This window comes from Mycteria americana, chromosome 16, assembly GCF_035582795.1.
Source record: "Mycteria americana isolate JAX WOST 10 ecotype Jacksonville Zoo and Gardens chromosome 16, USCA_MyAme_1.0, whole genome shotgun sequence".
Lineage (NCBI taxonomy): Eukaryota > Metazoa > Chordata > Aves > Ciconiiformes > Ciconiidae > Mycteria > Mycteria americana.
The window spans coordinates 11,686,862-11,713,634 of record NC_134380.1 but is presented as its reverse complement, the minus strand read 5'-3'; the positions used below and the strand labels follow the sequence as shown (position 1 = coordinate 11,713,634).

General features: G+C 46.8%; 1 protein-coding gene across 5 annotated transcripts in view; it reads left to right on the top strand.

Annotated features, from left to right (window-relative positions):
* The first annotated feature begins 12,431 nt into the window (after nt 1-12,431).
* Nucleotides 12,432-26,773, top strand: part of ABCA5 (ATP binding cassette subfamily A member 5) — a 30,709-nt gene continuing 16,367 nt past the window's right edge. For all 5 annotated transcript variants that reach the window (XR_012778100.1, XR_012778099.1, XR_012778101.1 and 2 more), the window contains exons 1-17: nt 12,432-12,550; nt 13,290-13,494; nt 14,626-14,784; nt 15,002-15,099; nt 15,793-16,022; nt 17,520-17,661; nt 18,416-18,604; nt 18,970-19,117; nt 19,905-20,073; nt 21,651-21,709; nt 22,263-22,373; nt 22,579-22,754; nt 23,195-23,314; nt 24,122-24,260; nt 24,438-24,528; nt 24,746-24,885; nt 26,466-26,585. Coding sequence is in view for 1 of the 5 variants with exons in the window: in XM_075518603.1 (XP_075374718.1) it covers nt 12,446-12,550; nt 13,290-13,494; nt 14,626-14,784; nt 15,002-15,099; nt 15,793-16,022; nt 17,520-17,661; nt 18,416-18,604; nt 18,970-19,117; nt 19,905-20,073; nt 21,651-21,709; nt 22,263-22,373; nt 22,579-22,754; nt 23,195-23,314; nt 24,122-24,260; nt 24,438-24,528; nt 24,746-24,885; nt 26,466-26,585 (2,401 nt within the window). In the remaining 4 variants the exon portion in view is untranslated. The remainder of the gene's footprint in view (nt 12,551-13,289; nt 13,495-14,625; nt 14,785-15,001; nt 15,100-15,792; nt 16,023-17,519; nt 17,662-18,415; nt 18,605-18,969; nt 19,118-19,904; nt 20,074-21,650; nt 21,710-22,262; nt 22,374-22,578; nt 22,755-23,194; nt 23,315-24,121; nt 24,261-24,437; nt 24,529-24,745; nt 24,886-26,465; nt 26,586-26,773) is intronic.

The following is a 26,773-nucleotide window of genomic DNA, read 5'->3' as shown; positions in this document are numbered from 1 at the left end:
GTTTAAAGCCAAACACAGTCCCTGAGAGTTCAGCCACATTTTTACCTTTTGTCTGAATTTCCTCCGTCTCCTTCTCCTCAAGCGTTTTCTCGTGCAGCCGTTGGTTCGTAGCGCGTGTTTCCACCTCGGATCTCGAGTAGGTGGATGAAAAGCCCAGGAGGACGTTGCAGTTGGCAGAAGTTAAACAAACTGTGCTGCCCCGGTGCACGCAGGGTGGGATAGTTGGCAAAGTCTCTCTTTGTGGCTTTAGCCAGGTAGCTGGGGAATTCAGAGAGACTAAAATGACCCAAGAAGTACATACAGCTCATAAAAGTGGCAGAGGCCAATAAGCAAAACCTTCTTACGACTTAGTAACCTGAGTAATAATAAGGCCTTAGAGCTGTAAACCCGGGTAGATAATAATAACGGGTTGGCACGCTCTTCAGGAGGGGCGAGGGCCATGCTAGTGTCTGTTAACCTGAAGAAGAGGGACAGAGATGGAGGTGGAGAGCCACGACATGTAAGAGCCAGACAGGATTTTCTTTAATTAAAAAAAAAAAAATTGGGCTAATGTGCAGATGAACTAAAGCAGCCCCATACCTCTGGAAATCATTTACTTAGGGGCTGGAGGAGAAGGTGGTTTTGTATGGCATATCTTATATTGCGTGTCCCTCCTTCTGAGACTTGCAGTCATGCTCTTGGTGATGTTTTCGTCTCTTGTAAAAAAGCCTGAAATTTTACCGGCTACATTTTATGTGGTCACCTTTTTGCTGTGTTGCTGTACAGAGATGTCCATGCTCGAGCCATGCCCTGCATGCAGAAAGCCCCCATCGGAAGTCCCGTCCCTCTGTCACACGTCGGGGTGGCACGGTGGACGCAGAGCTAAGCGTTGGGGCTGCTTTTTCTCTGGCTGCTGGTGTGGGTTTTGATGCTACAAATATTGCTTGCTTTTTTACTGTTTGGATTTCCTCCTATCTGTACTCCATGCATATATATATATGGATATAATAGGTTCTCTGTTTACTTTGGTGAAGTAATGGACGAAAATGCATCCTTCAGGCACGTTGTGAGCACTTAGTTCAGTCTCCAGCCCCAGACCTTTTGTGCTTTGCTGGATTTGCAGCGCTGGCTCTGGGTCCTTCCCCCGGGTACGTCCCCAGCCTGACGCCGTGCCGCAGGCTCCGTGCTCGCAGCCTCGCGACTGCTCGGCTCTGCCGGGGAGAGTGGGATGATTAAGTATCTTTTGGGGTCACATCCACCCCCTTTAGTCTCCGTGGTGGTCAGATTTGCAGGTTGCTCGCCAGGCATCGTTTGAATGCCCAGCAGTGCAGGTGGCTTCATCCTGAGGACAGGAGCAGTAAAGCAAATTCCAACTCTTCTAAATTCTGCCCATCCACCAATATCCGAGCCTTTTCATAAGGCTGAGTAAAGCACCGCACCCACTGCACCGAGAGCCGAGAGAGCATTTTAAATCATAGAATGATTGCATCATGTAGGTTGGAAAAGACCTTGAAGATCATCCAATGACCCCTTCAAGGTTCCTTTAAAATCAGGGCGCCTTTAAGCTGCTTTAAAGAAACGCCAGCCAGCTAGCCTCTGTCTGGGGAGTGAGTCTCCCTCCTTCCCGGGCAGGACCGCAAGGAGCCAGGACCGCAAGGAGCCAGGAGCAGGAGCCACCAGCCCCGCGGCTCCGCTGGGTGACAGCGGCGGGGTTGCCGTTGGCTGGTGCAGGGGTAGGCACAACCTTCGGCCCGGCGGGTGGCAGTCCCTGCGAGTCGCCTGCGCCGCGTCCCTCGCTCCCTGCCTTACGTAGGCATTTAGGGCTTTTTTTTCACCTTGTGGCATTGCTCTGTACTTTGGACTTTGTTCCTCGCTGTTTTTCCCCGACTCCTTCATTCCGCGGATATTTTTTTTTTTTTTTTTTTTTTTCAGCAAAATGAGGTGCCGGCTCATTCAACACCACCATTAAGGGTTCAACCATAAATGTCTCGGTGCTCTGGATTCCCCCCCGCATGCAGACCCGTGTCTGCCGATGCCCTTGCTCGGGGGCTGGCTCCGGGAGCGTGGCTGCAGCGGGGTCCCAGGTCCCGCGCGGGGGCTGAGCGTCGGGGGGGGATCCGAGGGCTTCCCGCAGGCAGGCTCCTCGCTGCCAGACCGGAGCTGCCCGTAACCTCTCCGGTGCAGGGATGGTCTCTATCACTCGGTGCGTACAACCACCACCACGTGAGTGTTTCTGTCGAGGCGGTTCATTAAACCTTTATTATATTTATGTAGCTCCCAGAGTAATATGATCTGGAGTTAATTACTGGAGCCGGTTTTCTTTGTGAATACATCTGAAGAGTTTGTCAAAAGCCTGCGGTAGTCTTTTGCGCTCCTGTTTAACATGATACAAATTTGGATGGCTCGGTGTAAACGTCGGCATCGGGGAGGCTTGGACAGGCGCTGAAGGCGAAGGAGAGCCCGGTGTCGCTTTGCGGGGGGCTTCGCCTCTGCACGGCAGCTCTGTCGGCAGAGCCCTGCCTCGGATGTGGGCACCCGATGATTTTCTGGGTATGGATGCAATGCTACACGGTGTCCCGGCCAGCCTGGGGTTTGGTAGGAGACCACCTGGAAACTCCCCGTACGCAGGGTGCAAGGCGAGGAGAAGCCCAAATATTCAGGGCTAGAAGCTGACGCCTTACCGGCAGCCAGGGAGAGGAAGGAGGAGGAGGAATCCACTGCAAAAATGTTCTCAAACACGGTTGAATGAGGTTGAGCAGCTCCAAAAGTGAGATTCTGAGAAAAGCAGTGCTAAATAAGGACAGGTAGCAGCCTCTGTCTGAAGGGATATTTTTATTGGGCCGGCAGCAGGAAGCATAATTTTCTTTAAATGACATGTATATCTAGAGTATGCTGTAATACAAAGTCAGCCAGTGCGGCGCTTTTTTAAAACGGCAAATTACATTTCATAATCCGTACAGCAAAACTGACGGGGAAGGGAGCACAGCTGGTGGTGGGCAAGTGCTTCACAGCCGCTGGATGGGGGGATGCTGCCGCGCACGACGGCAGCGCTGATGGAAAATACCTGTTTTCTGCTACGTCCCCATCAGCAGTGGGGCACGTTTACCCCCTCCGAACTGTGCTGGTTTAAAATAGGCATTTTGGTTCTTTTTTCTAGCAACACAAGGTATCATTCATGGCCAGAATGAATATATGTTTGTACTGACGTGGCTGTAATTACAGTATTCTATACGCATTGCGTACAATGTATATATTATCCTTGTACCTCTGGCACTGCTGTTGTTAAGTGTGTCTTGATGCTTCAGTTAGAAAACTTGGGGTTTTTCGGAGGTTTCTACTTTCCCGTAAAAGTCTGTTCTGGGCTGAAACTCTCTGTGCTAAGTCTTAGGCCAAGATTGAAATTTCTTTTATGAAATTTTATTTTGAGCCAGTCTGAATGTTGTTACAGAAAGCGGATAAGGGCGCAGAGTAAAATTTGTGCCTGTGCATGCTATGAGAACTTGCATTTTGCACAACCATTTATAGAGGTGCAAAACGCTGCCGTCCTCAACAGCTGTTTTAACCCCTTTTCTTTCTACGCGGGTATAAATTGCTATTGGTGTTGGTCTGTGCTTGGTAATCATGCCCTGCTATTGAATATCGGGGAAGTTTTTGGTGGCAAAGAGCTTGTGGCTTTGGCAGTGGCAGAGCACCCTTCTCTGCTGGGTGCAGCTGCAGACTTTGAGCAGTTAATGCTGAAGGAAGTTGGGTTTTGCACAGTTTATTTTAGTCTCCTTCCAGCTCACAGAAAGAGACAGGCCTCTAAATTAGGTGCTCTGAATTACTGTCAAAGGGTTTCCTTGGTAGAGAATCTGGGCTACTGGTAGATGATGCAAATGCATCAGCTATATACAGGTTTATTGATGCAAACATACTCCACATTTACTGGAAATGATATATCTCCTCTTTCAAGCCTGTTCTGTCTTCTTATAAGCCGCTGCCTCTGCTCTGGAGGGTGGAATAATTGCTTACAGACAAAGCTACCTGATTTCTGAGAATGATTTTAACTGTTGGTGGCAACTTGTCTGATTAATTAAACCTAAAAAATTCCGAAGAACCTGGTTTTTTAAAAGCTTTATTTTGTTTTGATCCGGATGAAACCACAGCAGGTGAAGCGACCTGGGAAGCAGCAGCGGTTCCCGCGTGGTTTGGGCTACGCCGGGCACCCCGATGCTCCTAATGACGGACCGTGCCGCGTGCTGCCTCGCGGCCGAACAAAACTCACCGTAATGAAAAAAGGCACGAGCGCGTTACTGTGGTTTTGTTCTCCCCGCCTGTGCTCTGCTGAAGTGCTGGGCACTCGGGAAGCGCTATCTCCAAATAGAAGCGGGACACAATGGGGAACTCGTTTTTTCACTTGTAATTTGGTTCTGCCCGGCACAGTCTCTAATAATGATCCCTCGAAGAAAGAAAAGAGCAGTTCTTCAATGCAGACCCTCAGCAGCGAGAAGGCAGGCTGCTGGCACGAGGCAGAAAACCTGCCGCTGTGCTCAGCTTCAAGAGAATCGCGACCTCGGAGGACTTGCAGCCGCTGGTTTGGATGCAGGAGGAGCCCTGTGTCGGGTGAGAACGTCCGTGCCCTCTGACTGCGTGACGAAAACATCTATGATTGACGGTATAAATCCTGTTTCTTTTTTTATTTCTGCTTTCTGGAAAGTGAAGGTACTCTTAGGTGCAGAAGGAAGAGAGTGCCAAGGACTCCCGGCGTAAGTAGCCCTTAGGTTGTGGTCGCTCCGTCTCCCCTGCGACAGCGACGTGCCCGAGGGCAGGAGAGCATCTGCAGCAGAGAAGAGGCACAGCCAGTGCCCGGGCCAGCTGTTTGCGTGAGAAAAATGGATCTAAACAGTAACAAGAAATGGGCCAGGAGTGGGACTCGAGTCAGTTAATAAGCAGATGGTAAATCCAAAGGAAAATGTAAAATAATTTGGTTTTATCTGTATTTGAATCTGAGCGATTTATGTGGCGGGCCTCTGGTTCTCAAAGGGCTCTGCAAAGCTTCGATAGAAAGAGAAACAGTGAAACAGCAGCTGCTTACCTGAAGCTTCTGCATCCCTGGACAAAATCATTTCAGCATTCCTGGGCTTTTTGCAAACTCTCTGCTGAACGTGAAAAGCAATCAGAGCAGCCGCACTCTTTCCAGCTGCGACATAAAAGCCGTAGGGGACAGAAGGACCACATCCACCAAACTGAAATTCAAGAATAATGTTCCAGCTCTGGCCATTTCTTTGTTATCTCGATTCTGAACTTGCTCTCCCCTCTCAACACAGCACAAGAAAGGATGAGCAGAACCTGCCGTATTTGATTGCAAGAAATGGAGCCTGCTCTGATGTAGGCATCTCCCTCTTGCTCTGTTCCATGTCCAGGTTTTGCGCAGTCCTTTCACCGGCAGGATGAGCAGGGATGCTACCAAAGAATTTGGAAATGGTCTTTTGTGATTTTAATGCTCACTTTTTTTTTTCTTTTTACATTAAAGGCTGAGTCACTGCCTACTTAAAGAAAGGAAATTCAGTTACTTCATGTTTCCTTTCTGAAACACGATAGATTAGTGCATAAACTGCCGTTTCCATATCCTGTTCACTGAATTCCTTAGGTGAGCGCCTGCACACAACTTTCTTTTTCAAAGAAATATTTCTGTAAGGAGATCCTTCAAAAAGAAAGCGGAAGAAATGGCCGTCCACAGTCTGACAGGGAAGAAGTGCCATTCTGCATGTGCTGCTGTGGCTTCCAAGCTCCCGGAGCAAAGCAGAGAGTCCATCAGCCCGAAGTGATGAGAACTGGAAAAAATCCCCACTGCTTCGGCATGAGCTGTCAGTCATTTGGGTACAGAAAACAAACTGGAGACTTACTAGCGTAAGCACTAGCAAAATACGGAGTTCAAATGTTCAAGATTTCTTTAAAGTTTTGAATTCTGTATTCCAAATTCAAGCTCTGCTTAGTTGCACACGCGGAGCAGAAGCAGCGTGCAAAGGAGGAGCTGAGGAGCCAGGACAGCCCTGGCGCTAGCGTCATCTCCGTGGCCGTTGGGTACCTGGAAACCAAGGACAGACTAACCCCGGGTGCAACGACGCGATGGTGGGGCTGCCCTAGGGCTGAAGGACAACTTCTGCCGCCTGGTGTGAAAGCCCCCAGCCCGTATCGCCAGCAGCCGCTCGGGGTTTGGGGGACTGGGACTGTCACATCACCCCGCTGAACCCCAACCACCCCGTCATTAATTCCCCCTGGTTTTAAGAGAGTTTCAACTCAGACTTACTTTTCCTGAATGCTTTGTTATTTTACCTTTTGTCATCAAACTCACGTAATTTAGTTTAAGCAACAACTCTTTCAGCTACAGCAGGTTTACGCTGAACTCCTGAGCAGCGGGAAGAAACATCCCAAACTTTCAAATAAACGTGTAAAGGTTGTAGCCTGCTCCCTGTGCGGAGTTGTTTTGCCAGGTGCCAAGTTTGTTCATTGCTGGCTTTGATGCTGATGGAGAGAGCCCCGCTGCAGACGTGGAAGCCTCACCATTATAAGTAGAAACCAGTTTCCATAAAGAAAATGGGATCATCTGGACCTACCAAACCTTTGTGCGACCGTTCACGCAGCTTTGGTGCATTTGGTGCCACTACCTGGGTGTAGTTGCTTAGATCTTTATTCCAGTTAAAGAGATGAAATTGCTTTATTTTGTCTTTCAAGTTTTTTGCTCAGAAGTGTAAGTTGGAGAGGTTTCTGGCGCCCGCTGTTTGCAATAAGCAGTACTCATCCCCACCTCAGATGCCGACTCCTTTTGGCCTTGAATAAATTACATCACCCTTGGCTTTTTGTATCTATAAACGGAGATTATGTTTAAGGCACCTGAGCATACAGGGCTGTTGTAAAAATTAATTAGGTAATGGTTTTAATGTGCTTTGAAGATGAAAAGCATCGCGGTACTTTAGGTGATAATTGCTCTCTGGAGGCTCGCTCCCCGTCGTGCGGGTTGGTTTTGACTCTCGCACTGATGCTGCCGCGCGTGCGCTCGGCGGCTCTCCCGCTGCAGCAGCACCCGGTACCGTGGGTGTCTGGCCCGTCTGACAGTACGCTGTGTTTTAGGTGATGTTATCTCCCCATGCGACATAGCCCAGTGTTTTGGAGGACCCCCGCGTGAAAGCGCTCCCATGCTTCGTGCAGACCGTTCGCTCTTCCTGGCTGTGAACTGTGCTAGGGTGGGTTGTTGCTGCAGGCCCCAAGCTCTGAGCTCTTCCCTGGAAGGACAGGGCTTGAGGTGAGCAGAGGTGTGAACCTATTAAGGAGGGGTTGTTGTGCGAAAATACTCTAAACTGCAAGGAGTTCAAAACTTGGCAGGTGGAACGTGAATATGAGTAGTTAAAGCTCTTCAGGTATAAACAGAGACCACAACAAACATCAAAGTGACCAGAAAAATTCAGCCCCGGGCAGGCTTCTATTCTATTTAATGCTAGATGGATGAAGATAAGAAGTTTTGGGGTTTTTTTAATTGAAGCTCAAGTTATGCCATTCCATTTACTCAGTATTCATTAGGCAAAACTAAATGGCATTATTTAATTAGGGTACTTTTGTCTAATGCTCTTTGTTAAGGTGGAAACTGGTGAAAAAAAGAAAGTTTCCAGTTAAAGCAAGCCTTTCTGACGGCTTTTTTTTTTTTATTCCTAAAGGAAGTGCTAGCATAAAGATTGGGTGGGATTTGATCATTTTCTGTATGTGAAAGAAGCCTGGACCCGGTGCTGCTGGGCCGCGCTGCTCCTGGGGGACACCTGGTGGAAGCAGCCTCCCCCCAAAACCTGCTCCCCAAAACCTGCTCCCCAAAACCTCGCCGTGCCAGCCCACGGGATTTCTGCTGCTCTGGGGCTGCGGCAAAGGGTGCCCATGCCTAACGAGGGCCCCGGGACCAGGGGCTTGAATCCTGGGTATTTCCAATCAGCGCTGCAGGTGAAGGTGTGAATGCAGAGGCTTCTGCATGGCTGCGATACCTATTCGTGTAAACCGTGCTTTCCACTTAATACTGTGCTTTGAGACCTTTTTCTTCTTTCTGGATGAGGACACGGTCTCCTGATCTCAGTTTTCCAAGTAAAAATGTTGAGTCCGTACTGTCGTTACAGAGCCGCGCTTCAGCACAGGCGTGCACGATGTTGGTGCAGCTCCTCAGGTGCACAAAACCAGCGCAGACGAGGAATTTCACATACCGCTCCATCAAACTGCTGGGCTCCTCTGCAGGAAGCCGAGCAGTCAGTCCTCGGTGGAGCACAAGGAGCTGTGGAGTTTGTTGCTGAGCACGCACGCAGCATCTCTGCTGCAGGACTCCAGATGCTCAGCGACACCTCTGGGTTTCATTTTCAGCTCAGCCTTTCCCAGCAACTTGCAGGAGGCATTTAGAAAAACAAGCACGTCCGATTGCGCTCGCAGTGCTGGGAACAGGATCATTAAGATCTCAGTGTTTTTGATCACATCCCACTTGTCAGCAAAAGGCCGGTCACGGACTAAGGCGAAGGGCCTGTCCGGAGGGTGACGAGAGCACTCCCTGGGGAACATCACCCACCGTCAGGCTGTTGAGGTAGGGAACCAACACGCGTAAACGACGGGAATTCAGCGTTTGTATTCGAGGCAGCATTTTCAACACTTTAATTATCTTTTGGGTAACGCAACAAAATACCGGCGACCTTCTGGATGCAGGCAGGAACGGCAGCACTGGATGTATCGAGGCGGCTCCCACCCAACCATCAATCTCCGGGGCCCCGGGCTGTATTTCCACCCCTTTTCCGCCGCTGCTCCCCAGCGAGGCCGTGCTGGGAGGCGGGGGAGGGGGGTCCCCGGGGGCGGCGATGCGGCTCGGCCCGGGTACCGCGGGGATGGGCGGCCGGGGGCGGTGGGCAGCCCCGCTCCGCTCCGCCCCGGCCCGGCCCCTCGCCCTGCGCCGGGCGGGGAGCGCTGCGTCCCCCGCCGCAGCGGAGCGGAGCGGAGCGGGGCCTCTCCGGGCCGCCCTCGGCTGCGGGTGGAGGCGGAGACCGGGGGTGGGGAGCGGCTGCGGCACCGGGGGAAACCAACGTCCGTCCGTCCGTCCCCGAGGTGTGCGGAAGGGGAAGAGAGCAGAGGAAGAGGAGGAGTTTTGCCGTACCTGTCGCTGCGCGTCGTTACTGTGGAGTGACTGCTTCGCGTTATTTATTGATGCGTTCATTAAGGTTTCGTGGCTGGGAGAAAAATGGTGAGGAACCGACGTTCGAAGGGGGGAAAAAGGGAGGACTGGGAGCGCGAAGGGGTGTCCCGTGTGTGTCCCCCCACCCCGCTCCTGCGGGCGGGACCTGCGGGAGTCCCCGGGGAGCGGGGGCTTGGCCGGGGGAGCGGGGCCGGAGCGGGCATTTCGGGTGGTATTTCGGGTGGTATTTCGGGTGGTATTTCGGGATCCTGCGGTTAAATAACGCTGAGTTCGGGGGGACGCGTTCTGCAGTTGCTGGGCTTCGTGGGGCTCGTCAGCCCCAGACACGTCTGTTTGCTTGGGGTTCAGCTACGGAGGAAAACCCAGCCCGTTTTTAAAAATGCATAAATAAAGCATTTCGCTTAAATAATTTAAGACCAGCGAAAAGCACAGCAGAGGCTGTCTTAAGTATCATTTAGGCTATTGTCTTCTTTCAGCAAGATCAATAATCTTCTTGTTTTATCTTTCTGCAGGTGTTCACTGATAAGTTGGGGTTTTTTCCTCAAGCCACAGCACATTTAGCTGAGGCTCCCCCCCCCCCCCCGTTGTTTTCTTTTTTTTTTTTAAGCTAAAAAAAAGAAACGTGACGTGCAGCACTAAATCACATAAACTGACCCTTAAAGACCATTGTCAGGTTGAGGTCTGGGGAAGTGAGGGAAGCCTTCCCAAGTATCGTCTGATCGTTATTCCCCCCCCCGTAAGAAGCACTAGCATCTCCGATGTGGAATTAAAGTACCAACCCAGTAATTTCTGTGAGATCGCTTTGATCGAGATGCCCACAAGTAGTTGTGTTCCAGCCGCTTCTCCTGTCAGTACAAGATCATAAGGAAATGGCTAAATTGTGGGGGGCTTTCGCAGGTTAAGAGTATTTTCATTTTGTCCAGTATTATTCAAATAAATGTTTTGGCAGCTTCTTTTTCTGTTCAGCCTCTGTGTTCGTTTTCCTCACCTGGAGTTTCTAGGAGGGTCTGGGGGTTTTTTTTTTGCCCAGATACAATTTGTCACCATTCAAGTGATACTTCTTCAGTATTCTTAATTACGTGTTGTGTGGCTTCATCAACTTATGTGGAGACGGCAGGTGGAATATCAAGAAATTAATTAACGTTCTTAAAACAACCCTTCCTCCAACCTAGGTGATGTAAATTAAACCGTGGAAGTGTTCCGGTGAAGATGTGGAAGTATTACTGTGTTTTGGGTTTTTTTATAACTGGATAGAAAATAATTAAGGAAACAGTAACTGGCATTAGTGATTGAATCTGATTAAATCAGCTTTGCCAATTTTCTGGATTTCAATAAAATAGAGGAGCGTGACTGAGGGAAGGGGTTGCCGCTTTAATGCGGCCGCGTAGGATTCGGCGAGGACCTCGGTGGAGCTTCTCCTCTTGTAAGTGCTCTTGAAATCTGCTCCTGAAAGCAAACCGTGGAAGTCCAGGCACTGAACAGGGCATGCTGTGAGCAGAGGGGGAAAGCACGTTATTTTTTGCGACTTGTAAGCAATAGCTGCTGCTCTTGATTATTTTTAAAACACTCTGCTGTCGTTTTGAAGCATTTCTTGCTTGAAAATATCCGCAGGAGTCGTATGCATTTTTCCTGCAAGAGTTAGTTATTAGCATAGGTCGATGTTTAAGCATTTTGTGGTTTGTTCGTTTTGGTTTTTTGGTTTTTTTTGTTTTTTTTTTTTTAAATCAAAGGAAACAATTTTGTTTTATTTTTGGAGTAGGTTCAATGGGATTTTATCAGGAGCATTCCAGGCTCTAGGTGGGATCCCTTCCCAAGGCTTCGCTTTCAGTGATGTGCAGCTGCGTCTCCCGCAGGTCCTCGTGCTGCGTGTGCCTGCTGGGGGTCACTGCCCCATGGGGGACCCCGACACCCCCCAAAGGCAGCCGTGAGCAGTGGGTTCCGTTGCTCATGGACGCCTTTCCCCTCCTCTCTTCCCTCCTACGCTCAGAGAAATGCAGGCGCTGATAGAGCGGTCTGTCTATGAGCAGTTTGTGTATTTGAGGTTCTTCAAGCTCAGCTCTTAGCAGCGGTGCCGACGTCTGAGCAACCTCATGTGTTTCTTTAGTTAGACAATGTCTGTACTCCAAAAATAGATTTCCATATTAAAATACAGCTGGGGAAGGAAGCTTGAGCCATGTGTTGTCTAACAGATACTGGAGAAACCAGGTCCTGCCACAGAGCTGCTCTGAATGTGCAGTCACCAAAACCACCAGTCCGCTTTTTGAATGAGTGTCGGGAGCTGTAAAACCTGGAATATGGATAAATTCTTAAAATGTGCACCGTGTTTTGGCTGAAACGTCGAGAAACGACTCAGTTGTTCACCTGTGGCACGTGGGTGTTGTTGCAGGTGGGACTTTCGGCTGGAGCGGTCGGGGAGCTGGAAGGGGTGATGGTGTGCAGGCCTGCGCTCGTTCTCGTGCTCTCTCTGCTGAGCAGCTCACGATTATATTTCAACTTCACAGGTGAGAAACCTGAGAGAGATGTAGATTGACCTGTGACTCCAAGCCTCAGACAGCAAGGCGGTGGCAAAACTGGAGATAGAAACCTGCTGGTTCACCAACCTCACCAGGTACGTCCTGGTGGAACGGGATGCTGTCTCCTGGAAGAGCATTTTCAATTTTATTTTAATTTTTTTTTTTTTCCCTAAAAGATTATCTTCAGCACTACTGTGCTGTGCTGCTGGCCTAATGAAAAGGTAAAAAATAATGAAAAGGAAAAGTGGTGTTGGATCTGCTCCAGAATGAAAAAGGGTTGCTCACGGTAAATTGAGCAGTTTGCCTGGGGTGAGATGGCTCTTGTTTTCGGATGCGTGGGTCTGGCTGGCTGCCCTGAGCTCACGTGGTGGACACTGGGATTGTGCTCTGAGAGAAATACTTTGGTTTGTAATTTACATGTAGCAAAGTGAAAATAAGCCCAGCTTAGCTCGAGTCTTGTGAGCTTGCACAGAGCTGATCCTGCCTTTGGGTGGAGGATTGCGCAGATGGCATCCCATGGAGAGGGAGGCCTTTTGCCCAGCTTTCTCATTGCAAATGAGTGCTACCAGTTTCTTCTTGTAACGGGCATCTAGCATGTATATTGGAAGGCATTTAAAATGTGAAAAATTGCAAATGAAAGATTTATATGAAAATACAAAAATATGAGATACTGAATGCTGTAACCGCCTGCTTTTCCTTTTTAAATTATTTTAATATAGTTTTGGGGTTTGTTGGTTTTTTTTCTTAAACCAACTAGTCTTGAAAAATGGCACCAGCTACTCCAAGAGAAGCAGGAGTATGGAGACAAACCAGAGCTCTCTTATTCAAGAACTGTCTTATTAAGCGTAGGACTAAAAAAAGCAGCGTTCAGGTAAGTGGAGCGCTTGTTTACCGCTGCCTTCGTGTCTGCGGTTATTCTGCATTGAAGTGGCTCTGGAGTCAGAGGCAATGCTCAGGTTTATTGTAATATTTCTGCAGCTTCAAGGTCTGCTTGAATTTTGGGTTGAAATAGGCTTTTTCAGAAGGTGTTTTGTGATCCTTTGATTGAAAATATATCCTAATGTGTAAGGCATTATCCAGAAAATACCTTTGACTTAATATTGCAATCTTAGTGCACTTTTAAAAACATTTGCACCCATAACTGTGCAGTATGGCAGGATTAGACCTTTCCAGAAGATTTTTAGTGTTTCTAACAGTCTAGCCCTGTGCATAGGTGATGTGTGTGATACTTCAAGGTGAATTTTGAGGTGAAGAAGAGACAGTACAATGCTTGGCTAGGCTTGTTGCACGGTTTGTTTAACGGCTTGTGTTTTGCTGCTTTCCAAATAGCCTAAGTTTGCTGATATTTAAAGCATGTAGAATTATCCCTTTGTACCTTAAAATGGCTTCTTTGGCTACCAATGTGTTGGATTAAAATCCCGCTTCAGCTCCAGAGAAGGATTTGGCATTAAAATTACTGTTGCGTTGAAAACGTGCAGGGAACTTTAGAGTCAAGTACTTCAACTCCCAGTCCCTCCTTTAAGCTTTGTGTAACTAAGGTGAACTTTGGGAAATTCTTGTTTCTATGACTGCTCTTTGAAGTTTTCGTATTTCTTTCTTTCTTTGTACAGGAGGTCCTTTTCCCACTCTTTTTCTTGTTTTGGCTAATTCTGATGAGCATGATGCATCCGCACAGGAAATACAGCGAGGTCGCCAACACCAACCTCGGCACTCTGGATACCTCCATGCTGGTGGATTTTGTCATCGGATACACGCCGCCGACCCGAATGGCGCGAGAAATCATGAAGAAAGTGGCTTTTGATAACTTCGAAGACGGTATTCAGAACCTAAGCACTTTAGTTTTCTCAGTCTATCTCATGCCGTGGCTTGTGTTTGAAGAGGGAGCTCACTGTTGCTGCTGCTGATAGAAAAATAGCGTTTCTTTTCCATCGCAGATAGGGAACAGGCGGGAAGGTGGGGTTTTTTTTGCTTGGTTGGCAAATGTTGCGGCACTGCCATCTCCAAGTGGTTCACGTTCTCCTGTTGCAGCCAACAAGTGTTATGTGGCTGCAGGAAAGGTTTGCGGAGGACTCAAATGCAAAGTACAAAAAGCCCCTGAACAGCTCTGGGGCTAATGAATACTTGTCCCGTCGCATCCTGGGGCAAATTCAGGAGATGATGCTGTCCTGCAGATATATTGGGTCGCATTTTCTATCCCGTTGTTACTATCTAAACAACATTTTAATTTTTTTTTTTAAACGATGATTCCCATTAACACTGTACCACCTTTTGAAAGCAATTTTTCTTTTTTTTCTTTTTTTTTTTTTTTTTTTTTAAAGTGCTTTGCCTGCACAGCTGACACATCTAGTGGGAACTTATCTCTCCAAAACCACTCTGATGTATTTTTAGTTTGGTATCTTTGATTCTCTTCCTTGTATGCATGCTTCAAAGGTACCGCGGAGAAGCAGCCCGGCCCGACATCTGCATTTTCCTTACGGGTGCCCTCAGCTGCCTTGAGCAAACGGTTCCGCTTTCCACCTTTGCAGCCCATCTTCCTCCTGTCCTCTGCTGAAGTCAGTGGCAAAATACCATGTTTTCATATATTCAGCCCTCTGCACTGATTTAATCTGCCCTTCTTGAAAAGCACTGGTGCTGGAGAATAAACTCTCGGGTAGCCGGCAGAGGACTGGGGCACAGAAGCTCTTGGAGCAGCAACAAAAATGGGGGAAAAAGGGGAAGGCTTGGGGATAAATTTGAATTACCCACCCCGCTACTGAGCGACACTCCTGCAGGTTTCTGTTCAGGAAAAGACTTCCTTTACTAGGACAAAAATACAACCCTGTATATATCCAAAACCAAATAAATCATTAATTATTAGCATGACACTTCTTTAAAAGAGTGCCGCGCAGTTTTTCTTCCTGCTGTGCTGATACCTAAATCAACATGATAATTTCTTCTACCTTGCAGGCATCATCACAGAGGAGTATTTAAGCGAAGAGGAGCTGCAAGAGGCTAGTGCTTTTAAACCCTCAAACTTTGTGGGTGTAGTATTCAACGATGCCATGTCCTACCAGCTGAGGTTTCCCGATTCGGTCGCTATGTCTTCCATTTATATGGAGTCGAGAGGTAAACGTGCACGCTCTTATATGTATCTGTAAGGGGGTAAACCGAAAAATCAGACCCTCTTTTTCTTCTTTGGCCTGGTGTTGCGTGTACTGGGGTTTGGAAGTTGTTTCCACCATTTATAAGGGGTCACCTCCAGCTGCACCATCTTTACGATGGGGATAGGACAGCTGTTAACTCCGGCTTTTTGCATTTTAAAATGCCTTGCTTTATTCTGCAGCCAGTTGCTCCAACCTGCGGAAAGGATGTGAATCGGTAACGTACTGGAGCTCGGGATTTACGGCTCTGCAAGCCTGCATCGATGCTGCGATTATACAGGTAACTCTGAACAAATAACGTAGCAAGACCAAGGAGATTGAAATCCCTGGGCTGCCTTGGCTCTGAGTGGTTTTGTGGTGTTGTCCATCAATTGCGTAAAGCGCCATATCAAAAATTATCTTGAATCCGACGAGCAGGCAGAATTTTTCATACGTGTTTTGCCATATTTTGTACAGAAGTGTTCTTGTCCGGTTGAATAATGCGGACATTTGTCTTCATTTGTGTCCAAACGAGCCTGCACCATACATCACAGCAGTCGTCAAAACGCGAAGACTTGACGGTGCTCACCCCGAAATACTATTTAAGATGCTGTACCAAACGGGGCTGCAGAATTTGCCTTACCATTTTATTGTCGGTATTTATCAGCAATGCCCTTTTCCTTATTTCTCTCCTGTCTGGCTGCTCGTGCCGAGAGCGAGTCTCATCTTTTTACGTGATGGGAATTGCAAAATGGTTCATTTCGTCTCCAGCTCTTCGGAGATTCTCCAGTTTCTGTGCTTTTGGACTGGGCTTTGGGGACAGTAAGGTGTCGGGGGCTCCAGCTCTCTCCCGGTCAGCGGGGCTGGAGAGGGGGCTGAGCGCGGTGCGACGCGCTGGCACGTGGGCGCTGAGCCGGGGTCACTGCCGCTGGGTGGGATGGGGCTGTAAAATCGGGAGCGATGCAAAAATAACTCTTCCTTCTCTTCCTTTCAGCTGAAGACCAATCAATCGGTTTGGGAACAACTTGAATTGACGAGAGCAACGGTCATGGGAGAGGCTGCGGTGGTGGAAATAGATAATTTTCCTCGTGCGATCATTTTAATTTACCTAGTGATTGCATTCTCACCGTTTGGGTATTATTTGGCAATTCATATTGTGGCAGAAAAGGAGAGGAAGTTGAAGGAATTCTTAAAAATATTGGGACTTCATGACACTGCCTTTTGGTATGTCAGGGTTTGGTATAACCTGTTCTTTATAAAAGAAACATAAAATATATAAACAAATAAAAAAAATAACACTTTCTAGGAAAACTCCTCTATCCCATCCTCCAGTGTTTTAATTGTTTTCCGTCTGATTAACTGAAAACAACCTAAACGTGACATACTCTCTGAAATCTGGGATATACTTGCAGTATCATGAAAATAGGAATATTTTAATAAGTAAATACCAGAGTAATACTGTTGCATTTATGCAAGTAAAGTTACGCCAGACTTAGAGGGGTTAAATATGATGATGATGATGTGTGAGATTTTTATGTAGTTTGGTTTTTATTGTTTTTAAATATTTTTGCCTCAGTACCTCCTTTTCCGGAGGCTCAACAGGTAACCTGCAGTCTCTCTTCAGAATTTATCAGCAGCATTTCCATAACACATAATTAAATGAATCTCACTCTATAATTTTAATGTGACAGCGCAGTCTAAGCAACAGGTTTTAATTTGTTTCCTTACCATGATGGAAATTGCCCTATGCAATATGATGGGGTTTTTTCCGAATGAGAGGATGTACTAATTGGAAATCATTGATAGTCGCAGACATAAAAGCGGGTTTCGCTTTGCCCTTTGCCACAGCATTTTAGCATCTTCCCTTGCTGCACCGTAGCAGCCAGCTGGGGTTGTCTGGGTTATTTTTTTTTTTTTCCGGTTGCTTTTGTTTTCTTTCCGCACCCCAGCTCTTTTCTGCCAGTCAGTTCTGTTTGTCTGGGGTACGTCCTCGGTGGCAAATCTTATTTAGTTGAGTCCTTCACCCGCAGCGTTGGGCCGCTGTCCCCGCTAGCCCCCTCGCACATCAGCATCGAGCATCTCTGGGCTGGAGAAAATGGTTTTACTTTTCCCAGTGTGAAACGGGAGCGATGTGCAAAGGCACGCTGGTGACGCAGCTTTGAGCGGCCGCTGAACGTAACTTTGAACCTTTGCTTCTGAGGAAGACGTGTCATTTTTTTGCTACCTGTACACAAACCGCCCTTGTTTCCTGAGGTCAGAATTGCTCACAGACTTGCAGCTCTGTTTTTAAAAAGAAAAAGATTTTATTACCCTGCCCAGCTACTGGAATGCCTAGTGTATTAAATTTTAAATAGAAGTTATTTAATTATTGAAACCTACTACTCGGTTACCCTCTTTTGGTTATACCAGGGAATTAATTATGCAAGTTAAAAAAAAAAAAAAAAAAAAAAAAAACAACAAAAAAACCCAAACCATGAATCATCTAATTTGTATCTTTTTGATGCTGTGGGTATTGATGGGTGTGCTCTAACGCCTAGAACAATTACAGGGGTGTTTACAAGAGCTCTTTTTATTTGGGGGCTCTTGTTTTGTTGCAAGCTTGTCCTTTGGTGCAGCTGCCTGGAATATTAAGGGTAGTTTTAGCTATTTTTGTGTGTGAATGATTCAGGCTGGGAGTTCATTGACTGGTTTCTGTTCTTTTTTCCCCCTTTTTGCTCCTAGGCTTTCTTGGGTGCTGCTCTACATGAGCCTGATTTTTGTCATGTCCATTCTTATGGCGGTGATTGCGACGACCTCTTCCCTCTTTCCCCAGAGCAGTGCCTTTGTGATATTTCTCCTTTTTTTCCTGTATGGAATCTCTTCAGTAAGTATTCCTGGTCTCGTTGAATTCGGCCATCCCATCCCTGTGGTTTTTCTTCCCTTCCCATCTGATCTTGTTCCTTCTACTAACGCATTTGGAACAAATGTAGGTTCTGGAGGACGGAACGGTGGTGGGCATCTTACCTGTCCCCATCCCCTGCCCTGGGTCCGCTCTGCTTTGGGATGTCATACAGGTCTCGACCGTCACTGCGAGAAATATCTTTCCTTACTGAAGTATCTGAGTTGATAATCACCTGTCTTTGAACTGAAAACACTGTCTCTACAGCACTGTTTCGAGTCGAAAACCATGCCCTGTTCTAAACATTTGCTGTTACTATATAGCGTAATGTTAAAACCCTGATTAAAGGTCAGAGAACTCATTTATACAGCAAATCGCTTGTCTGAGTTCATAAGCAACCAGTGCAGAAATAGTTATTTGTTTGCTGTCTATCATTTACAGGAGGTGTACTAACCAGGGTGTATATGCACGCTCAGCCATATGGCTCCTTATTTTTCTTTTATAATTTTCTGTGCTCTGTCACCTGGCGTCTTTGGGAAATCTGTCCATCCTGATGATCTGTTCGTAAGAGAAGTGTGGGATGTGGGTAAATGCCGTAGCGAATATACCAGGAAAATGATATGAGTATCGGAAGCAAAATAGAAGCTATGGTCTTTTTACTTTCGTTTTTCTATACCCTGTTTTGTTTTTTTTTTTTAATATAGTACCTTCTTACATTTTTTTTAATCTGTGTCCTTAGGTTTTCTTTGCACTTATGCTGACACCTCTATTTAAAAAGTCAAAGCACGTGGGTATAGTGGAGTTCTTGGCGACGCTGGCTTTTGGTTTTGTGGGCCTTAATATTGTCCTGCTGGAAGATTTCCCCAAGTCTTTTGTGTGGGTTCTCAGCCCCTTGTGTCAGTGCAGCTTCTTGGTCGGTGTCGCACAGGTAAATAACCTTCTCCTCCTCCGCTTGCAGCCTCGTCGTGCTCATTTGTCTTCCATCATTTTCGATAGGTAGTGATGTAGATATTCTTAAATATTTTTTTTTTTTTAATAAACTGATGACAGTGGGGAAAAATGCCTATTTTAATAGCTTCCCATGGCAATTTAATATGAAGGAAAATACAGTGCACCATCAAGCAACTGTTATTCTTTGTGTTCGTTGCTGTGATCCCAGTCACTTTCTCTTTTTTTTTTTTTTTTTTTTATTTTTTTTTTCCTGTTGCTGCATTTTGCACTGTGCTGTCTTGTCTTTCCAGGCTGGTACAGTGCCGGTGTGTAACATCTCCGCTTGTCTGTGCTTGTTGGCAGGTCATGCATCTAGAAGATTATGAAGATGGTGCAACACTTTCAAATCTCAATCACGGTCCTTACCCACTCTTTATCTCTCTTATTTTATTGGTGCTGGACAGCATATTTTATCTGCTTGTAGCTGTCTACCTTGATCAGGTTATCCCAGGTATGTTCACGAGAAGCTGAACTGAACCGTGCTAGCATCACCAATTCCTGAAGTCCTGAGCCGCCCGGGTCGGCACGGCCGGTGCAGCTGGTGGCATTTCTGACTTAATTTCAACTGCTGAGGAAGGAGATGCTCCTGTTTACAAATACATTTTATGCCGTGACTTGGAATACTTCAAGCTGAAATAATTTATATTCTATTAAAGCTGTGAGATGTGTTAGCGTGTTTAGAATTGATGGCCTTTAGGTAGGGCAGCTAAACTTTGTTTCCCTCTTTCTAAAGGAAAAGCTATCTTACTGGGTTAACTGGTGCCTCAGCCTTTGCAAGTTGCTCTTACAGGGTTGAAAATTAAAGACTACTCTGCCTGTTCCAGCCCTTTCCTTGTGACGACAGTAGTTTGACGTGAAGCGTAGAATAACGTTGTTAATCTTGTGACGAATGCCTGGTTAAGCCCTTCAGCTCCCTTTGCCTCCGATCTCGCTGGCTTTATATTGCCCGTGTTTAAGTCACTGTTCTTTCAGCACTGGGGGTTTCTCTTGCATAGAAAAAGATTTGCACATATATTTAAATACTTGGCAAAACTGGAACCTGCTGGCAGTGGTGATGGGAACCGTGGCTTGAATGCAGATAACGTAAACGGGGCTGATGAAATCCCTCCAGAATGGAGGTGTGGGCTGGCTCCTAAACTTTTAGCGGGATAGCTCATGGCTTTTATGGCTGAAACCCAAAAGCTGAGGAATATCTGCAGTTACTCTTAAGAATTTGTCTTTTTCCCTTTACTCTCCAGGGGAGTTTGGACTACGCCGCACGCCATTTTTCTTTATGAAGCCCTCATTTTGGTCAAAGCACAGAAAAAATTACAAGGAGTTGTACGAGAGCGGCATCAATGGCAGTTTAAGTTTCAGTGAGATAGTTGAACCCGTGCCTTCCGAATTTCAGGGGAAGGAAGCCATCAGGTACGATTCCTGCCCTGTCCCACATGCAGTTTAGCAAACCTGGGTCCCGGACATTTAATGTGTAATTTGAAAATCACTCTTGTTTCACCAATTGTTGGATTCAAATAGCATATGGTATGCATTGCAGAGGGTCCTCCACACACACCCACAGCACGGCTAGCTTCCATTTTCAGTGAAGCCCCGACATCGACGACATGGATGCTCTCCAAGGATAAATCACTGGGCTTAAAGAAAGGGTTTGTTTGTGGATTGTATTCCTTCAGTTGGAGTCCTCTCAAAACTGGACGGTTTTCCATTCCCTCAGTTTCACTGAGGCCGCAAGAGGCGTAAGCGGTTGCAGATGTTGAAACGCCTACTCTTCTGGGAGGGTTTAGTTTCTGGTAACACACATTTGAGGAGAAAAAGCTGAATTCTAGGTTTGTGTGAAGGCTGTTGTGTTCTCCATAGACCAGAGGAGAACTTTGTGGTGGTTTTTACCCAGCTACCATATCTACGACAGTAAAACAAAACTGAAAGATAGACGTCCGTGCTCTCGTCTTTCACGTTGCATTTTGTGTCACCTATTGTCTTCCATCGGGACTGTCACGTATTTTTAGTGCGTCTCAGATATTATTTTCAGTATCTTCCTTTTAGCCCTTGTTTCCATAATTTTCCAATGGCATCGCCTGGTGTGAGTTGAGGAACTCTGTGTCTTCACTCCTTCTGGTTGGCTCCTCTAGTCTCAAATAAATATTTGAGCTTAGTGACCAGAACGAGTCTTGTGTTGTCCGCGCTATCCATGTCTCTTTGGGCGTCTGCCAGAGGCTGAAGGCTCCAGTTTTAATCCTGATGTTCACATGAGAACATTGTGGCCATTTTTGCATTATTCATCCACCCTGGACTCTTTCTATAGCATCGCCCCACCAGCTCTCCATCATTTTCACACTATCTTGTCATCTTTACATGTACGGGTTTTGTTTTCTTTCATACCCAGTTCTCCTCCCCGCTATTCACGCCTGTAATCCACTCCCTATCCCCATTTTTGGGGTGGCCAGGCTTCCAAAACCCACCCTTCACATGATGCCTGCAGATAAACTGGTTGGTTTTTTCATTTTGAAAGACAGTGGGGCTGGAAGGAAGGTTTTTACCTTTCTTGGAGAGAAAGATACCTGCTTTCTTTTGCCTGACTTTGATCAAGAGCTGCCAGTAATCACATCTTTGGGCTCTGGTGTACTAATAGCTATTTTCCATATCCTGTCTGTTGAGTCTTCTGTTGTGTTGTGAAATTACTGGGGAGTAGCTGTGCCCTTTTCTAGCTTGGGAAACCTCTAGTGTATTGTTCTACTGAAATAATTCAGTCTGTCATCATAGGAAATACCTTAGAAGGTGACGAGAAAAAGCTTTCTGATACCAGGGTGGAGATGGACCAAGTTCTGCGACAAGTTGCCCTGTCTCTTGACTTGCCTCTACGGGTCTCTAACGTGTCTAGTGCCCACTTCAGCATAGTTGTCTTGTTGTGACTGTTGTCGAGTGTTGATCATTCAAAATGACATATAAAGATCCTAAAAGAGTTTATAAAATGACATGTCTTCTTTCAGAATCAGCTGTGTTCAGAAAACATTCAGGAAAAAGGGGGAAACTGTGGAGGCTCTCAGAAGTAAGAACACTTTAGCTTTTTAGCTGCTTATCGGATGCAGAGGAGCAATAGCTGAATTGCTGAGTGGTCTTTTGTGTTTCAGTTTGGGCTTTTTGGTTTCTTTTAGTGGGGTGGGACCTTGGAGCATGAATGCCAGATGTGGTTGTGTGCGTCTTCTCTCACCGCTTTGGCAGTAATCCTCTTTAAAACGGTACCCCAAAAAAAGAGCCCTTCCGTCACTAAAGCAAGCCTGCTGGCATCGTCCCCGTTATTCCTCCTCTGCCCCTGTCGTTAGTGATACGATCTTGCCTGCCCCATCTCCCTGATCTTTTCGTCTCGTTTCCCCGTGTGGCTTTTAAACGCGGCCACCGCACAGCCAGCGCAGGGACCGTCCCAGCCCCAGCGGTCCCGTGCCGTGCCGGGTGTGGAGGTAAGGCGTTCCTGTGAACAGAGAGTAAATGCATACCCCATATGTCAGTATTTGAATTTACCTCTGCGGTAGGAGCCGGTCTCCGGGCGCCACGAGCACGTTGCTAACATCTCTTCTTTGTCTCGCGCCTGCTTCGGGGACCAGATTTATCCTTCGACATCTATGAAGGTCAGATCACGGCTCTGCTCGGGCACAGCGGGACCGGGAAGACGACGCTGATGAACATCCTTTGCGGGCTGTGTCCGCCGACGGACGGTGAGCTTCTTGGGTGTTAGGAGATTTTGAGTACCCTGCTTTTGAAAACCAAAGCTGTTGCCCTTTATGGTTGTTATTTCAGGATGCACCACATTTTTCTCTGGATAATGTCTGGAAGAGTCCCCTTTAGATCCGTGTCCGTGTTACCGTGCTCTCTGGCTGTAAAAAACCTCTCGGTTGATTGCTCCTGGCTTTTTTTTTTTAGGGTTCGTCTCTGTCTATGGGCACAAAGTCTCCGAAATCGATGAAATGCTTGAAGTGCGACAAATAGCAGGGGTGTGCCCCCAGTCCGACATCCACTTTGATATATTAACTGTGGAGGAGAATCTCTCCATATTTGCTGCAATTAAGGGAATCCCGCAGAATGATTTGATACAAGAGGTAAGTCAGCTGGGCACAGATACTGTCTTATGTGGTCATTTTTAACCTGTAGGGCAAAATAGCCTTGTATTGTACAGATATTTCCTGAAGACAAATTTGCAGGGGAATATTACTTTGCTGTGTAACAGGCAAGGAGGCAGAGTGCAGACGGATGGTTTTACATAGGTAAACTGTTAAATTTTTCTAGGAAACTAAAATGCTCACGAAACATTTTAAATCCTAGCATTTGTATTCAGGCATAGACACCTTTTAACTTCTTCAGGTTTGCTGGAGCTTAAGCCCCTGCTGTGGATGCACAGGTTCGTTAGCAGGGTGTGCAGTTCAGGTACAGAATACACTGGGAATTAGGGACAGTGAATTTGAATGTTAATTGTTAATAATCTGGTTTTAAAAAAAGCATCGCTTTTTTTAACAATAAACGTGTTTCGTATGTTTTAAAGGTGCAGAAAGTGTTGTTGGATTTGGATATGCAGCCTATCAGAGACAACCAAGCTAAAAAATTAAGCGGGGGGCAGAAGAGGCGGCTGTCGGTGGGAGTTGCTGTTCTCGGGAACCCAAAGGTGGGTGGGACGGAGGCGTTCCCGACGTGGTGTCACTCATACCCCTAAGGGTTGATGTCTCTTGTCAAAACCGACTAATGCATATAATAATACGTAAGATGCAGAAATTATTGCTGTGAGCAACTGTCACTTTTTTTCCCCCCCCTCTCATTTTGTGGTTTAAACAATTAAAATCGCTTCAATAGCTCAGCTTTTATGCTTGAGGATGTTAATGGCTTAGATAATGGCAGTAGCTCTGGATTTGATCTCTTTGTGAAATAAGTAGCAGGACGAGCTTTATGTCGTTTCTGGCAGGTAACATTCAGCCCCCAACAGTGACACTGTTGGAGCCTTTCCTTGCGAAGCCATCCAGGCACCTGGAGCAGGGACGGAGCCAGAGAGCTCTTTTCTGTTACAGACCTATTACTTCTGGCCTGTAAGAGCGGGGACTGCTTTCAGATCTGTATTTAAAAATGATGCGTGTGACAGTTCACCGGGATTTTAAAAGCGCGTGCGTGTATTTAACCATCCTTTAATAGAAGGAGTGAATCCGTAGCTAAACGTAGTTGTGTTAGAAACAGAATAAAACAGACTATGGCATTAACTTACTATATGATTTTTTCCATTTGTCACAACAGGAGATGAATTTATTCAAAGCGTAGTGAAGACAGCTGCCTTGCTTACTCTAGGATGTTTCCTGTAGGTTTGAGGACTAACTAGCAGGCTTCAAACAAAAAGCCCTGTATCTGTTACTTAGGTGGGATGTCCTGAGGTCAGTACCTTGCACGTGGGTATGGCGTTGCGAACGCTCCTTGTTTTTGCACAAAGGTTTTACTGCTGGATGAGCCGACTGCAGGTATGGATCCGTGTTCGCGGCACATCGTCTGGAACCTCCTGAAAAACAGAAAAGCGAATCGCGTGACCGTTTTCAGTACCCACTTCATGGATGAGGCGGATATCCTCGCTGGTGAGTCCTGCCGCAACCCCCCGGGTACCGCCCCGGGTACCCACTCCGCGTGACAGTCACGTTATAGAGCAGAGAGTGATGCTTCTTTAACCATGGTATATGCCTTTATTTGAAATATAGAGCTGGTTTTTTGTAGTAAATTGACAGTCCTCTTTTTTTCTGTTGTTTTGTTTCTAGATCGTAAAGCTGTGATTTCTCAAGGGATGTTAAAATGTCTTGGATCTTCTCTCTTTCTCAAAAGCAAATGGGGAATTGGCTACCGCTTGAGGTACTCTTTTTGTGTGATACCTGTTACGTGACATCATGTATCTTTTTTATTGTTTCCTGTTGAAATCTGTAAGATAGCACCCCCAGCTCCCAAGAAAGATCCTTTTATCATCTTCGTACTGAATGTTTGGTGCTCTGCTGGCTGCTAGTTCTGATGCAGGCATCAGAAAAAAAACATCAGCTTTAAAAACCCCATTTCTTGTCCTGCATTTTCTTAGTATGCACATCGACGCTTACTGCAACACAGAAGCTACAACCTCGCTGATAAGACAGCACATACCTGCAGCCAGCCTGATCCAAGAGAACGACGAGCAGCTCGTGTACACCCTGCCGCTCAAGGACATGGACAAGTTCGCAGGTATTGGTGTTTTTGTTGTGCTGCAGGGTTGAATGGCTGCAGAAGAGAAATCCGTCAAGCGTGGCCGTAGCCTGCAATTCTTGTTAAATTGTCGATTCTGCATGTATGTGTTTTTGTACGTATTCATTGTTTGGCTGATTTGGCTGATGCTCGGGCAGCGAGGTCTTTCTCAGCCGAGTGAGGACCTCATCGCCTCCTCCAAGGGGGCCGTGCTATGTTACGAGGGATGTGGGAACCCAACAGCAACTGCTGGGGAGATGCCTTCAGCAGAAGGGTGAAGAGACCCTTTTGTCCGAGAATCCCCTTGTCCTGCAGAAGCATCATCTTACTGCAGAGCGTTTTAATGAGCAGGGCTGGCCTCCAGCGGGAAGCCAGCAAGCCCCAGGTCCTACAATAATCAGTCCCCCTTGTTGTGAGCCTCAAAGAGCGTTGTGTCACTGCCTTAAAATTCACTGGTGAGAGGGAGCGTGGAACAGATGGCTTGGTTTCACTAGATGGCAGCAATTATCTGATCAGTCCTGCACAGGGCTCCTTGTTCATCTCCCAGGAGAAAATGGAAGAAACAGCGTGTCCTTTGTGCTATGTGGAAAGCTAAGGGAGAATCAATGCTGATGCGAATGCGGCTCATATTTCATAAATGCTTTTTTCCTCGTTGCGTTTAACCAGTTAATAATTCATTAGCTTTACCTTTAGCAGCCACTGTGTGTACTTTTGAAAAACAGGCATCTTTACGCAAGATGGAGTCAATTCCCCTGAACTGCTTTAAGGAGAAGCCGAGGTTAGGAATATGCCTCAGGCACTGGGGCAGAAGAAATTGCAGAGATCTGATGAGCATCATTGGGTATCCGACTGCTCTTCCCATTTTACGCAGTTGCATTTCCCTTCGGTGTGACCTTGGCTCTGAAGCTCCTCATTTTGTCAAGTCCTTCACTTCATAGGACTGACAAGAGCCCAATAGCGTTTTTTATCCCAAGGTACTAATAAGCGCTCTCACTCTGAACATCATTTTGGTCTTCAAGCTATGGATGCCGTCCAGGATCTCCAGCCCTAACTGGGTTTACAGATCTGGGTACAGCTTTACAAGCCATAACTAAGCTGCAACTAAGCTGGCTTTACAGATCTGGGTATTTATATATATATAGAAAATTACTCAGTGGTTTTATTTGTAAAATCTCCTTGTGCCTGGGTAGGGGTCTAGGTAGGATGAGCTGTCCTGCAGTCCCTGTGCGTGATGTTGCCAGGAGAGGGGCTCTCGCAGCCGGCCAGGGGCGGCTCTGAGCCCAGGAGCTGTAGGATGCTGAGGTGGTTTTCATAAACGCTACAGCTTTGGGAAAACATGCCGCGTTTCCCATACCTGACCACAGAGGTTGAAGTTTTGTGCTGAAAGGAGCTTATCCGAACCTTGGTTCTCAAGCCATGACCTGTGTCTTCATAATTAAGCAACCATATTTACACATTACCTGCTTTCTCGAGTGCCGTGCAGAAGGCTTTAGGGATGGCTCTGATGGGCTTGAAGATCTCTCGGGAAGACGATGTAATCCCGTTTCAGAGCAACCAGTATGTTTCCCTTCTGTCTCTAGGCTTGTTTTCTGACCTCGACACGCATTCCCATTTGGGCGTTATCACCTACGGCGTGTCCATGACGACGCTGGAGGATGTCTATCTGAAGCTGGAAGTTGAGGCAGAGATTGATCAAGCAGGTGGGATGGACTGTGGCTGTTTTCCTGTTTTCCCTCGTATTTGATTTATTCTTAATTAGCGTAGAATTGTCCGTGCCACATCATTGCCAGAAGGAGTTTTGCTATGGAGGGAAGAATAAAAAAATCTGCTTTGAGTGCTAATTCCAGCAGCACGGGGCTCCTTCGGTCTCACGGCGTTCCAGGCTTTT